This window comes from Mixophyes fleayi, chromosome 1 (assembly GCF_038048845.1).
Source record: "Mixophyes fleayi isolate aMixFle1 chromosome 1, aMixFle1.hap1, whole genome shotgun sequence".
Taxonomy (NCBI): domain Eukaryota; kingdom Metazoa; phylum Chordata; class Amphibia; order Anura; family Limnodynastidae; genus Mixophyes; species Mixophyes fleayi.
In genome coordinates, this window is record NC_134402.1 from 420,133,235 (window position 1) to 420,149,804 (window position 16,570).

General features: G+C 40.4%; 1 protein-coding gene across 1 annotated transcript in view; it reads left to right on the top strand.

Annotated features, from left to right (window-relative positions):
• The first annotated feature begins 1,135 nt into the window (after positions 1 to 1,135).
• Positions 1,136 to 16,570, top strand: part of ANKRD55 (ankyrin repeat domain 55) — a 148,493-nt gene continuing 133,058 nt past the window's right edge. Inside the window, exon 1 of the mRNA XM_075183403.1 lies at positions 1,136 to 1,554. Within this exon, the coding sequence (XP_075039504.1) occupies positions 1,515 to 1,554 (40 nt within the window). The 5' untranslated portion in view covers positions 1,136 to 1,514. The remainder of the gene's footprint in view (positions 1,555 to 16,570) is intronic.

Genomic DNA, 16,570 nt, shown 5'->3' on the forward strand with positions numbered 1-16,570 from the left:
GACCTGCAACTAGAATGGAGCAACTGGGTATAAGGGATAATCCTAAATCACAAGTCCTATCAACATTATACTTACTACTGAGTGCAAATGAAAATGTGTCTGGGGCAGAACACTCTTTAGAGCTCAATGTAACAAAATATTTATGGCAAACTCCAAATGCCCCATTAATTCCAAAACACAAGAAATCAATTACAAAATTGTGGTGAGATGGCATAGAAGTTCACATGTAGTCCATAGAGCCTTCGTTATTATTATTATTATTATTATTATTATTATTATTATTATTATTATTGTTACTATTATTATTATTATTATTAGCAACAGATACTGGAGATGCAGAGGAAATTTATTTGAAATATTTTGCACTTGTCTTTACATCCTCCCCAATTGGGAGAAGGTTTCTCAGATTTGTACAGCAACTGAGGAAACACAGATCCATCATGACCCGTGCTGGATGCTGCTTCACCTTAATTCTGATTTCATTGCCAGTTATAAAAAAATGGTCCACTGGCGCCTTTTAAAGGCAGATGAAACTGTAATTCTGAGACAAAAGCCTAAATAATAAAGACCTGGCAAAATTTCAACACCAAGGGCTAGATTTACTAAACTGCGGGTTTGAAAAACTGAAGATGTTGCCTATAGCAACCAATCAGATTCTAGCTATCATGTATTTAGTACATTCTTCAAAATGACAGCTAGAATCTGACTGATTGCTATAGACAACATCTCCACTTTTTCAAACCCGCAGTTTAGTAAATAGACCCCCAAGTTTTCATGTGTATTAGAAACTCTTACAGGCTTTGTTAAAATAACTATATTTTTTTTGTTTTATTCCTGATGCTTTTGCCTTTTGAATTCTGCAGATTGTCCAATGAAAAACATTGTTCTATATAAATATATATAACAGGAGATAATGATGGATTTTTTCACTTTTTTTTTTTTTTTGCAAAGTAGAATAGATTATGGTATGTAATATTGATGCATATATTGTGAAATGTTGTTCCTTAATAAATCAGCTTCACCTCTTATGTCCTTCTCCAACTCTTCTATGTATCTGATGTCTGTAGTGCGTGCTGCACATTACTACCAGTGCTGCACAGACCGTCCTGCGCATGCTCCGTGCAAAGCTCTGTGGCTCCGGCAATCATTCATCCATTGAGATCTCTATTTGCTTATAGCAACATTCCTGCTCCTCATGCTGGAGAGAGCTGCATTGCCTCTGTACCAGCTATAACAAAAGACATGATTCACTCACCAGAATACCGTATACATTCACAAATAAGGTCTGCCATTAACTAGCAATGAGTGAATCTCATTTGAAATGCATCTGAACTAGAGGGGGAATAACATGATGTTATTTATCCCAGGAACACATCTGCATCCATAAGGCAATTCTGTATCGCTACAACAGAAAGACTATAAGCACATGTATTTATTACAGTAAAATACCAGATCCTTCCCGAAAACCTGGCTGCTGACATTTACTCCGTCTTTCCCCAAACAGACAGAAAAACATGGATTTCAGCAACTCCTCTGTGTTTGATCAACATAAAGGTAAGTCAACCATTAATTCCAAAGTGCATTTACATTTATGTTGCCTAATGGGATTTTAATTCAGCAATACCTTGTTTGTTTCCAGTAATTGATACATGTTTAATAATAATCTCATGAGTGGAGCACGTAAAGTGTTGTCGCCTGATACGGGAAAGTGTGGCAGAAATGCAATGCAGTTTTTGAATTTATACATAAAACACATTTATTGACATGTAACATTATTATTATTTTTTTGCTGTCATATCCATGTTTTCGTTTTCTTAATTATAAATCAACTGAACAGTTTGCAGCAGATACTGTTACTTATCACACAGAATTTATTATATTTTTAATCTCTGACTATGCTCCATATTCAATCTTGTTACTTTTATTTTGTATGTATATTTAGACTGCACAATGTTTTTATAATACCAAAAGACACAATTCGTGGATTATGCACTACTGTGAGCAATGTTCCCTAATCTAGTGTCACTTCTCATTCCAATTAATAGCATCCACATGACATTTTGCCCAGTAATGATTCGTGTCTGACCCCCTTGAAGGGAGACGGGAAAGGGAATGATGTTTCTAAACAATAGGGATACAAGTGACCTGCTGTTCTATGCATGCTGTTCTGACCTGTTTTGCTACAATGCTTCACTAAAATGATTTATATATTGCCAAAACAATGTGGATACATTGCATCATTGGAGCAGTGAAGAGTCTGAGTTTATATCAACCATGGGCCTCCCTGTACCTTATTGTAGGAAATATACTGTATGCTTAGAGTAGCTTCTGGCAGAATAAACACTAGGGGAACCAATTTCACATGTATAGGTTGCTATGGAAATCCAGATGGAGCTAAGCTGCCTTTTGCAGTGCAAGGCTCCATCAGAAAGGGAATGCAGCTACCTGGGGCACTCTACTGCACCAGCGAATGGATCCAGTCCCCTGTCAAAGTTTAAATTGTTTGTAATTTAGTTATTGGACCGCAGTAGATTTACCAGACATACAAGAATGGTTCAGGATGCGTAACACCTACTGATATAGACCAAAACCAAGATACTGAGCGTTCTGTTCAGCAGAGCTGACCATCTAAATGGCCAAGGTATAACTTTAATTAGAAGTAATTTGTTAATCTCTACACGATAGAAAGTTTGGGAGCTTGCCATCTAAATATGTAGTAGAGATAAAAAGCTGACATAATTAACATTTGCAGAAAAGAAACAGACCTGAAATATATCAGCAGTTCACAATATCCACCAGTGATGATCTGGGTGAATTTTCAAATAAAAGTTTTGAGGTATACCTATGAAGCAGTGGTGGAAGTGGGGGTGTATACGGTGGTGTGTTATACCGTCACTTCCCCTACTGCATACATTGTAACACTATCACATTCCAGTCTCTTACATTATATATATATATATATATATATATATATATGTCATCAACATTTATTTATATAGTGCCAGCAAATTCCGTAGCGCTTTACAATTGGGAACAAACATTGATAAGACAATACTGGGTAATATATACAGACAGAGAGGTAAGATATATATATATATATATATATATATATAAATGGTGATGATGATGATGATATATATATATATATATATATATATATATATATATATATATATATACATATACATATATATATATATATATATATATATATATATAGTGATGGAAGTGGGTGTGTATGCAGTGATATGCCATACCGCCACTTCTCCTACTGCATACATTGTAACACTATCACATCCCAGTCCCTTACATTATATATATTTACAGTGGTGGAAGTGGGGGTGTATATGGTGTTATGCCATACTGCCACTTCAATACTGTATGCCCTTGGTGTAAAGATAATACACCAGAGGTGTACCTATGTCTAATAAACATATGACATATGACCTTCTGTACAATTTAATTTATTATAACAATGCACATGTGGTGGTGTAATGGTATATAACACAGCTATAGTAATAGCAGCTTAAATGGACAATCATAAACAATATCCCATAAGTGCACATATAGCATCTTATGAAGATCTTAAATAGTTCAGTACTTTATATTTGGATATATATCAGTGTAGATACAAAAAGTCCGGGTAGATAAAAAAGGCAAGTGGTGTAACATAAGCCTCAATGTCCCGCTGATAGTTCAGCAAATAGATGTTAATCGTAGATGAAAAGTCTGTATTCAGTAGTAGTCGAAATATTGAGGATTGTTCTTTATAGGGAAGAAAAGAATGGACTCCTGGAAATTGTATCAGGTGATGGTAATATGTGGGTGTCTTCCTTACCCAGTGGGTATTAGGAATAATAAGTGTAATAAGTGTACCTCCTGTCAGTCCAATACGCTGTTGGTTAATGAAAACAGAAGGCAAGTCCACTAAGATCACACGGTAGCAGGGTAAAAGTAAACCAGACTTACCCTAATTTGGGCTTCTTTGCAGAGACGCTGTGTTTCTTTTGTAGATCCCTCCGTGTGGTCCAAAGCATATGAGTAGCCAGATGTGGAAGCCTTGATTGTAGAGTAGTAATAGCCGCAGCCACGGGTAGGATTATTGCGCATGCGGCGATGTAGAACAAGAAAGGCCGTTTGCTATTTCCAGGGTTAGGATATCTTTGTGGCAGCTTAACAGGCACTTTCAGAAGTGTGGGTGTTAGTATCCAACTAGTTTCACTGTGCACCTTCGTCAGGGATGTAGGTGCCATATTGGATTTGGTGGGAGGTTTAAATAGAGATGAATGAAACAGGATTGGTCCTACTGGGGCCTCCCTACTATTGGTTATTTGAATGATTGTCAGGTTTCCCATCCACTAGGAGGTGTCGGCGTGTATCCAACTATAAAAAAGATTTCTGTACAGATAAAGTGGTGGTTCCATACTGTAGATAGAAGAACAGAATTCCTATATACTGGGAGGTAATATTAAAGTAATTATATAGTTTTCAAATAAGCATTGCCCAATCGATTGTATTGTGTTTCCGAAGCACAAAGTGATTTATTTTAGCAGATGTAAAAAGTAAACAGTTCAATCCATTATTATATAATTTAGTACAGTACAGCCAATACCAAAAGATACATACATACCGCGCTTGTATTGCATACGCTTTGCTGCACTTCCATGGGTCCCAGTGAATAGTATATCTGTTTAACTGTGGTCAGAGTAGACTGAACACTGGGAGAGCAGCTATGATCATATATACATTCAGTGTTACAGAGAACAATAGAAAACACGTGGCTTGCTTCTATAGCTTCAGACTAAGGGTCGTTCCAGGGTAAACAGGTCAAAGGCTAGTTCAGACTAAGGAATCCAAAGGTGGGGGTCATGTCTCCAGGGGATGTGCTCCAGTTACAATGAGTTCATTAGCATTTCACATTCTGATATCAATCTGGCTATTTATTCCCTAACATCAATAACTAAAGTATGCAATATGCGATCTCTTCGGCGATGGAACCGGGCAGCTGCTGATGAATAGGGGTTTAATATGATACTAGACATGACACCTTTCATATAACCTGAATCTTAAATATCACTGAAGTGCACATATAATCCTATTATATAAACTAATAATAAACCAAATACTATCTGCTCAGAAATTACAGTGTAACGGAACCAATATGAATATGAATTATATAAATAACTAAATGTTGTAATGCAAGTGTGTACGTGCGTATTTTACCTTGCGATCACCGTATGCCACGTGTAGCGTGGCATACTGAGTGCAATCGACCAAATAAAACAATATTAACCAATATACTTTCGTTCATCCAATTATACGACTTCGACAGTTCCACCCTTTGATAGTATAATAAACTATCACCTTAAAGATGTTATATGCAGGATCTCAGTACCACGTTTCATTGTTATGTAATGCAAGTCCCCCTTGGGGTATGACCACACTGTTTGTAGATCTAAACAAGTTATCATAAGAGAGTCTTAATCCTTAAAACAACTTTTTTTTTTCTTTTGCTATAGACCGTATACCTCTGGAGCTTGTCGATAACCTTTTTGTCTGTCCTTCAAGGGTACATTAAAACATGTAATACATTCTTCGGAAAGGTACAGAGTACAATAGAACATGTATCGGTTATACAGAATACTCTACTACAGTTCTTCATGTCTAAAAGGTTCATCTGTTCAACACATGTCTTTAAGCTCAGAATACATTTAAACACTTCATGTTCATCAATAGCACCATCCTATGTCTATCAATAATGCCATATACAATCTCCTTCAGCTTGCGTTAATATACACACTTCTAATAATGTCATCAGTTCTTTTCATCAACACTTGTGGGCGGGCTATTGTCTGTACGTTCTTCCCAGTCTCCCAATACTCAGGTTTAATATTGGGAGACTCCAGACAAAGGGACCTAGGTGTTGTACTTTTCCCCTAGTGACCTCCCACCCATAATTCGGGTACCTCAAGAATATTTAGTGGAAAGAGAACTAGTCCTACTTGATATAATCACTGAAGCACGTGAGAGCACGCCCAGCACTATGTTTGGTCTAAAACCTTCAACGCTGGGTGTACCTCTTTTTAACTATGGGGTCACCGTACTTACGGACGTAATGCTATTCAGACAATAGCCCCTCGCACTTTCTCCAAGCTCCAAGGTTTCCAAATTTTCCTTTACCTCTGAATTCAATGGAGTAATTGGCTGGACCGATTATGCTACTAACTTCTCCTTCATCCCCAATTCCTCAATATCATTACCTGAACCAGCCTCTGTCACCTGCCAACAATTAAAAGAATTGACCGTACTGAGAAGAGAATGAAATGAGAGAAACACTTAACAGGAAAACTACAACTTCATGCTGGACAACTGTCTTAGCCTTTGGCTCAGGTGCTACTGACTGCATTCGAGGCCTCCCAGAACAGATTCATGAGTGCCCTTGGACCCTTCTCTGAGTGATGGCCCCTCTGCAGCGGGTGTAATGGGTACCAGTGTCTCTGCTACTTTTGGTGCTGGTAGCTTACACTTGGTACCTGTCTTTCAAATAACCTGAGCCTAAGAACTTACTGTTCCACAACTTACTCTCCCGGTCCAACACCCTGATAGTTAGTGTAACTTTTCAGGAAACAGTGTTTTGGACGTTTTCGGTTGCCGTCTCACTGTTTACCTTCCCTCTCAAGGTCTAAACTAGTCTCTCAGTTACAAATTCATCCCAGAGGGGTCAAGAACATTTCAAAAGCTAACAGGTTAAGTGGCTGCTCAGGAGTGATCTTTTGGTAGCTGGGAAGAACTAGTGGCTTCAATCAAGTTCCAACTCTTATTCTATTCAATTCGTTCTACCCAGTACCTTTACTTAATGTTCACACAGGTTTGTGGCTAATCGAAAGTATGTGATTTGTTACCACTACTCATACATTATACATCTATTATCAGTAACATGAATACCCCTATAACCGATTATAACTCTAGGGCTATTACATTGAATAACAAAAGCTTTGAGTATGATACAGTAATACATTAGACACATTTCAATACACCTTTACCCAGACATATTTCATTGGTACACCATTGTATACTTGAGAATCCTGCATGGTGGTAATTGGATGACGTGGATTTGTTTTATCTGGAGAAATTCCTCAGGTAACCCAAATCTTCATATATTAACCAAAATGTGTATGCGTGCATGTGTGTGTGTGTTCACATTTTAAAACTAAAACAATACAAGGAAAGACAAAACAAAACATAGATTTGTTAGCTGTCACATAAAACCCTGCTGTCTATTTGACAGCTATGCTCGCCCTGGTGTGACAGCCATGTATGGTCATGTGTGTAAGTGTGAACTTTACTAGCAGCTACTTCAGTTTGTAACTGTGTCACTGTATAAAGTCCTCTATGTAGTGTCCTACTCATGTGCTGGTATTACTGTAAAAAGATTTTTTCAGTCAACTCAACATCGCCCCCTAGACTAGAAAAATGCTGAAGGCCAATGTATATCAATCGATTTTCCCTCTGCCAACTCACATTCCCTTCTCATAACCTCACATTCAGCTACTTGACTAAGTGAGAAAGACAAAGGGGTCTATTTCTATAACACTTTCTTCAAATATAACAGTACCCAGTACATGTCTGTCTAACAGTGAAAAATATGAAACACAAAAATTCTACATTTTCTAGGGTTTCATATTATGTTGTATCTTGTGGTAAAAATCCTACTCCAATGTTCTACACAGAGATGCATATCTGTATGCCTATCCTCTAGCAATCTCCTGTCTCCACCCTTTGTGCATCCATATAAAGGCACATTTTTGTACAGGAGGCACAAAACCACAAAAACAAAACAAAAAAACAAACAGATATGCAATCTATAAAACATGAATCGTATTTCCACAACAGAACCTTTCTGCTTAAAATCAGCAGTTTCTATACACATGAAAACAAAACCCCTGACTGTTTCTGTAACTCATGTCAATCTAGTGTATGTATCCCTGAATTTGTGTTATATAAAAAACTAAAAAATATGTCTCAGCCCCATTGATGAGACTGTGTCTGTTTTTATCTCTACCAGAGCAGAGAGAAAGAGAGAGAGAGAGAGAGAGACTAGCATAGATGTAAAAAAATGAGAAATAAGAAAGCAATGAATAATAGGAATACAAAGATTTGAATACAAGGGTTTGAAAACAAACATACATGCAGAAAGGGAGATTTTTACAGCAAAAATGACAGCTGGATTGGACTCTATGGGAAAATGGCTGTATTCATTTCACTAATCCCCTTAGCTATTCACCAAACTGTGATCCCTCCCCCTACTTGACTAGGGGGTCTTGCGTCAACCGTGCAATCCAGTGTCGTCCGTCATTTGTTCACTAAGAACTCGGTATCACCATAACTACATACCTTTGCAATGGACTTTCCTAACTTATGATAGAGAAATGAAAAATGTACTCTTAGTGACTCATATTTTCTCTGAAATACATAAAACGCTATTTTGGAGCAAAGTATGTACATACTTCATTTTTGGATAATGCTTCTCAGCCAAACAAATTATCATGAGTCACTGCAGCCTGAAACAAATAGTGTTCCAATGAGCCATTGTTAATTAGTCTTTCAAGAGTGATTTTTCTATTTCTCTATCCCACCCCTGTAAACATTAAGGGCTAGATTTACTAAGCGGCGGGTTTGAAAAAGTGGAGATGTTGCCTATGGCAACCAATCAGATTCTAGCTTTCATTTATTTAGTGCATTCTACAAAATGACAGCTAGAATCTGATTGGTTGCCATAGGCAACATTTCCACTTTTTCAAACCCGCAGTTTAGTAAATATACCCCTTAGTCTATATTTCTTTTGTGTACCCTTTATCTGTGAGAAGAAAAACAAGATAGTTATCTTAAAACAGCAAACGAAACAAACATTTCCATTCTTTACAATTGACCAGCAATTAGGAAAGCAAGCATGTGACAACATTAAAACAAACGATACTTTTTAAATCGGTAACCTGCACACTAATACTTACTACAGTTTTAACCTTTACCTTGCCTGGTTGTAGGATTATAGGTGTGACCTGACTCCTAGCGCTGACTATCGCTTTCCTGCGCAGCATTTGCTGCTATAACATGCACGGGCAGTCTTCTAGTCTATGTGAATTCCTCCTTGGAAGATATCTACGTGACCCACCCCTATGTGTATTGTGTCTTTCCTTTTTATAATCTCTCATGAAATGTCCTTCTTCGTTACAGATGAAACACCTGATCATTTTTTGTTTCTTGTTATTTGGGTTGTATGCTGGTGGTCGTGTGTGCAGTCCCTCTAGTGCTGGGATACTTATGTCGAAGTCAGCAAATTGGATAAAGTCATTTCAATTAAAGTCTGGCAAACTTGGTTGTCTTTATCTGAAAAGATGCGTACGGTACGCTACGACGTACAAGGGCACGCTACGGCGTGAAAGGGCGTACGCATCCACTACACGTGGCAGCAACAGTAATTGCTCTTTTACCATACATTCGCACAAACACGCATACTTATAAAATAGTACACATTAATGGTAGTTGCAACACATAGTCAGTTATGTCGAAATATAGTAGTATTTATATGTTATATCAGAGTTACATGCATATTAATGAAATACACGGAACGGGTTGAAGGAATAACATCATGAGTGGTATCATAATGAACCTCGTTACATATTCTACTGTTTGGTTCACTCTGCGAGGGAATCGCAGAGTGCATACACAAGTTATGAATGATAGGGAATTATGAACTACTTAAGACTAAGGAATCTTGGCGGGAAGAGCAGAGCATACCCCCTGCTGAGATGACCCCCTCCTTTGGATTCCTTTGTATGAACTGGCCAATGATGACGACCCCTTGGACCTCCTGAGACCTGGACCAATAGATGCAAGCTATTCCATCTTCATTGTATTACTGTATGTGATTGTGTATATAAGCAGCAGCTTGTGATCCAGAGTGCAGACATCTTGTCCCCAGACTTCAGGATTGAATGACTGCACTGGATCCAGAGCGCCTGCGATAAGTAACGGCTGTATTTACTATTACTTCATTTAAGCATATATATATATATTCTATTATTTGTGAATAAATCTCTGTGCTTTGGAAACACAACTTGAGGTTCGACAATCGTTATTGGTTAGCGACAATACGCACATAACAATTGGGGGGCTCGTGAGCTTTGGAGGTTTCGTTGCCGATGATACGCAAGACCAACGGATTTCGGTTCCTCAACAAAGGGTGGAGACGCGTCATAAACGGGTAAGAACGCATTGTGTTCAAAACCTGAATTTTACTCTGTGTTTTGAAACCGAATGTCCGTTTTGCATTATCTAGGGCACGCTAACTAGAACTTAGGGACAAAGGAGAAAACTGTTTCTTTTTTCTGTCATTGTGCGTTTTAACTGTATTGCATTGCTTAGCGTATGTGTATTTCCTGCTGTGCGTACGCGAACTTCCGGTAGATTTGCCACGTGGTTAAACAATCGTTTTGATCGTTATTATATGTGCATAGTATAATTACTTGTGAAAGCCTCTGAGATATTATTACTGTTGTTGGGAATTTTTTGATTTTCTGCGCAGAAAAGGTGTATAGTGTGTGATGTTGTAACGTAGATACACTGTTCATTATTCATTGTACTCAGTTGCTGTCTGACGAGGTGGATTGCCCAGCTGAAGGACGGTATACAGGGCAGGTATACCGAATGCGAAAACGTGTTTTTCGCAAAAGCGCTACCAAGAGATCGCAAGGTTTGCTAATAATTAGTATTGGTAGGCAATGCGATCTAACCGCATCTTGAGTGCGGATTGGTGAAGCAGCTAGGAGGAATTATATTGGAAAGGCTGGTTGATTGTATTGACTTTGTTCTCCCAGTTATAATAAACTCAGCAGATTTTGTGGTTGAGCCAGGGTATCGAGGAGCTGATAGCCCTTGGGGCCCACAGTGATATTTCTGTATTAGGGATCCTCGCCGGGTGCGAGAAAAGCGAGTGAACGCGGCTAAAGGAAATACGTTCACCGAGCATTAGAGATCTCTAGCTGTGATTGTAGCAACAAAGTTGGTATATTGTTCAACATGGGTGCTAAGCATACGCTAGAGATGGTCAGTGTACTGCGTAAGGAAGGCCCTATTGGTTCAGCTAGGTTTCTCATGTGTAAGAAATATGGTGCATACGCAACTGTGTATTGTAACACGTGGGTCAAGATGACCAAAACTTGTGATAGGCCTTTCCCAACAATAGGAAGTTTTAATGCAGAGGTACTAAATACTGTAAAAGATAAAGTATGGTTGATTACCTCAACGAAAGTGAGGAATAAACATAATGATTGTTTAAAATTGAGGCAAATGGAAGGTAACACGTGGCAGAGCAGCGAATGCAAACCGGAAGTAGGCGTGACGAAAAGTGCGCGCAAGGCGGATGTAACCGTTGCGAAGCGTGGCGAACTCAGCGCAAGCGCGCCCCCGCCACCTTATGTGGCGGGAGGGGTAAGTACAGCCGTTGTTAAAACTGAAACTAGAAAAATTGCTAAGTTGTACCCTGTTTTAAGCCAGTTTCAATCAAGTGTATCTGAAAATGAAGATGAACCCACTGTGATTTCAGCCATTGCCCATGCTGTTAGTGTACTAGAGGCTCAGCGCAAGTATGAGAAAATGGCTGAGATAGGTGAGAGTAGCGTGATCACTAGGAGTGAAAGCGTTCTAAATCTAGGGCCAGCAAATCCTGCAGTGTCCCCGGAAGTCAGTGTACCAGAGGGTGCGTTCCCGGTCCGCACAATATCAGTTCCCAATGGGAAACCGGATAAGGATGGAGTAGTTCCTTTAAGAAATGTTACAATGCATTGTCCCTGGACTAGATCAGAATTACGTTCCCTTATGACTGAATTCCCAGATCCTAGAAAAGAGTTGGCTAAGTGTCAGAAATTTGTTAAGGACTTAGGAAATGCCCACGAACCAACCAATAAGGATTGGCGTGTAGTGTTGAGGGCGTGTCTTCCTCCCAATACTAACATACAAAAATTCATTGAAGATTGTTTGTTGGAGGAAGATGACACCTTGACTGATGAGATTAACCAAAAGAATATAGAACAGATTGTCAAACACTTAGCCATCTATTTTCCAGTAGTAGTAAATTGGAGTAAGATTTTCACCATTAAACAAAAGGATAGTGAAACTGCCTCAGATTACTTCACTAGAGCTATAGCAGCGATAACACGGTTTACTGGGATATCCAACATAAGTGAGGACCCACATCACAGAGAGGTAGCTGTAGGGGTACTGATGGATGGCCTAAGAGAAAATTTAAAAACGAGAGTACAAACCACATTACCTAATTGGAGAGGCGTCACGGTAGACTCTCTTAGGGAGTCTGCTGTGGAGCATGACAAAAACCTTTTTAGAAAAAGGGAGGAGAAAAGTGATAGGTTAATGACGGTAAGTATACAGGCTCTAGAAAGGGTGCATACACGACCACCAGCATACAACCCATATAACAAGAAACCTAAAGTGATCAGGTGTTTCAACTGTAACGAGGAAGGACATTACATGAGAGATTGTAAAAAGGAAAGACTCAATACACAGAGGGGTGGGTCACATAGATATCCTCCAAGGAGGGATTCACATAGACTTAAAGACTCACATCTACTCGCGCATATTACGGCAGCAAATGCTGCGCGGGAAATCAATAGTCAGCGCTAGGGGTCAGGTCATACCTGTAGTCTACAGCCAGTGAGGTTAACTAAGAGTCAGAGTGAAGAACCAACAATGATAGTTGACATAGCTGGTAGGAAACAAACTTTTCTTGTAGATACAGGGGCGGCCCGATATGTGATAACCTCTCCTTTCAATCTATAGGTGACCAGTAAAACTATTCCAGCTATGGGGGTACGGGAAAAGTGTTACATTATCCTCTAACTAAACCCGCTGAAGTTACTATCGGCCCTCTGCATACTAAGCATTCGTTTCTCTTAGCTGCAGCGGCTCCTACTAACTTGCGAGGGAGAGACTTGTTATGTAAAATCGCATGTGTCATATACTGTACTTCAGATGGTGTGTTCCTAGATATATCCGAGAAGGTTGCACATGAGATACAGGACATATTGGACACCCCTCAAAGGTTAATGTTACACTCTCCTGTTATAGAACAAAGTCCATCTCAAGTAAAGGGGATGTTGCTGGAAATACCAGGTTCCCTATGGACCAGAGATGGACAGGACACTGGACTGATGGCAAACGTAGCCCCTGTCATGGTCAATCTAAAAAGTGGTAGGATAGCTCCAAAAATCCCACAGTATCCATTAAAACCGGAGGTGGAACTAGGGGTATATCCTGTTATTGAGAGGCTGATACAACAAGGGATTTTAATCCGTACGGCCAGTACAGCAAATAGTCCCATTTTCCCTGTGAAGAAGAGTGGGGGGAGGGGCTATAGATTAGTCCAGGACTTAAGGGGAATTAACAGAGTTGTTGAGAGCCAATTCCCCGTAGTGCCGAATCCAGCTGTCATCCTCATGCAGATTCCACCGTCTGCCAGTCATTTTACTGTCATTGATCTATGTTCTGCTTTCTTTTCAGTCCCTCTTCACCCTGACTGCCAATACCTTTTTGCATTCTCCTACAGGGGAGTGCAATACACATGGACCAGACTACCCCAGGGGTTCATTGACAGCCCCAGTATTTTCTCCCAAGCCTTACATGACTGTTTGCAATCCTTTCAACCTCACAATGGGTCTGTTCTAATTCAATATGTGGACGATTTGTTGTTGCTTCATCTTTCACAAACAGGGCACAAGGTGGCAAAGGATAAATTACAGCCATGTCAGACTAAGGTCAAATACTTAGGACACTGCCTCACTAAGGGGCTAAGACACCTGACAACCGACAGAATTGAGGCCATACAACACATGACTCTGCCGCAGAGCCAGAAGCAGATTCATGCTTTCTTGGGGATGTGTGGATACTGCAGATCCTGGATCCAAGGTTTTTCTATTCTGGCATTACCATTGCAGGAGCTAGTCTCTTCCTCGAAACCAGAACGTGTTGTACACACAGAAGAGTCAGAGCAAGCGTTCTTTAATCTTAAAGATAGTCTGACTAGAGCACCTGCATTGGGAATACCTGATTATGAAAAGCCTTTTGAGCTATTTTGTACAGAAGCTGATGGCTGTGCAGCAGGTGTCCTCGCACAGAAACATGGTGACGCTAGCAGACCGGTAGCATACTACAGTGCACAATTAGACAATGTGGCAAGATCACTCCCAACATGTCTCAGAAGTGTAGCAGCAACGGCCCTTCAAGTAAGTAAGAGCGAGGATGTAGTATTAGGACATAATTCAACTATCTATACACCCCATGCTGTATCAGCTCTGTTAAATTCAGCCTAAACCAGACATGTTTCTTCAGCTAGATTCACAAAGTGGGAACTAGCCCTGATGGCACCCTCAAACATCACCATCAAACGATGTAGCACCTTAAATCCAGCTACATACCTTCCGTATGTGTCTCTAGAGACACAAAGGGTGGGAGGTGAGGAGACCCTGGTTGATGATGAGTTAGGCAAGAATACTGACACGCATGACTGTATGGAACACCTGAATCAGACCTTTACTGCGAGGGCCGACATACATGACACACCCTTAGAAAATGTAGATTTTACGTTTTATACAGACAGAAGTTGCCATAGACAGACAGAGACAGGAGAGCTATGTACTGGTTATGCTGTCGTAGACGACCAGGATGTGCTAGAAGCTGAACCCCTTGGTCCACCTCACTCACCCCAGGTGGCGGAACTGGTAGCACTAAGGAGAGCGTGTGAATTGGCAGAGGGTAAATCAGCCAATATATATACTGACTATAGGTACGCCTTCGGGGTAGTGCATGATTTTGGGGCCCTTTGGCGTCTTAGAAACTTTACGACAGCAGCAGGTACACCAGTGGCACACTCACAACACATAAAAGGACTTCTGACAGCGATACAGTTACCCAGAACAGTAGCCGTCATAAAGTGCAAAGCCCATACCTTTGAAGAAGACCCAGTGTCATTGGGCAACAACAGGGCAGACAAAGCTGCTAAATGGGCAGCAGGGCAACCTATGACGGTATCGACCGAGACTATGATGGTTTTTCAGACATTAGACATGCAGAAATTAATTGAAATGCAAGATTTGTGTTCCTTGCAGGAAAAGGCGGTCTGGAAGGCGAAGGGATGTGGTCAAGAGTTCTCTGGAGGGATGGACAAGGTAAGCCTGTAGCTCCCCAAACATACTATCCAAGCCTGGCTGAAGCAGCACACGGCCTGACTCACCTGGGTAAAGAAGGTATGTGCAAACTGGTGAGAGCATACTGGTGTGCTCCCGGATTTTCCTCTCAGGCTGGTAAGAAAGCAATGTCATGTCTTACTTGTCTGAGGAAAAATGTTGGGAAAACTATTCCAACTGAGCCATCCCACATCCCTCCTACAGACGGACCTTTTCAGGTAATACAAATTGACTATATCCAATTACCACCGTGCAGGAATCTAAAGTATGTGTTAGTGTGTATTGATGTGTTTTCCGGTTGGGTAGAAGCATATCCGGCAGCCACTAATACTGCTGTGTTCACTGCAAAGAAAATTGTACAAGACTTTGTGTGTAGGTTCGGTATTCCTAGAATCATTGAAAGTGATAGGGGTACCCATTTTACTGGTGATATCTTCCAAAATATGTGTAAACTCATGGGAATCAGTAGCAGACTTCACACCCCTTACCGACCACAAGCCAGTGGTAAGGTGGAGAGAGTAAACGGTACTATCAAGAACAAACTGGGTAAGATAATGGCTGAAACTGGGTTGGCATGGCCTGAGGCTTTACCATTGGTCCTCCATAGCATTTGAACCACTCCTAGACCTCCTCTTAATCTGTCCCCCTTTGAGATACTGTTCGGACGACAACCTCATTTGATCGTGAGTCCACAAGACGACTTAAAGTGTAATAATGAAGTGACTGTACAATATCTTATAAGAATGAGTAGACAGCTGAAACAACAACAACAAAAACTAAAAATGCTGTCGCCTGGTATGCCAGAGAAGAACTGTCATGATGTTGAACCTGGAGACTATGTTACGATCCGCAATTTCTTACGTTCAGGTTGTTTAACAGACCGTTGGGAAGGCCCGTACCAAGTGCTGCTGACCAGTACTACATCACTGAAGGTTGCAGAAAGAGACACTTGGGTCCATTCCACCCACTGCAGGAGAGTCCATAATCCGGAGAAAGTGCAAGACAAAACTCAGACCGACGACATAGAGCTGTCACTTGTGAGCCTGTTCCGGGAGACCTAAAGCCTGCAGTTGAGACACCTGAACCAGAGACGTTGCCTCAGAACTATCTTTCCAGCGATGGAGTAGCGGGTTTTGTTTTTCTTTTGTTCCAGGGTTTTCCTTGTTTTTACTTTTTCTAGGACATTCTATTTTTGTGAAGGAGGATGGAGGACGGAGGAGAGTTCTGGGAGTGATACGGATGAAATGGAGGCCGAAGAAAAGTTAATAGGATACTCTGAGCAGCCCATTATCAAACTTGGTCCAGGGGTTATG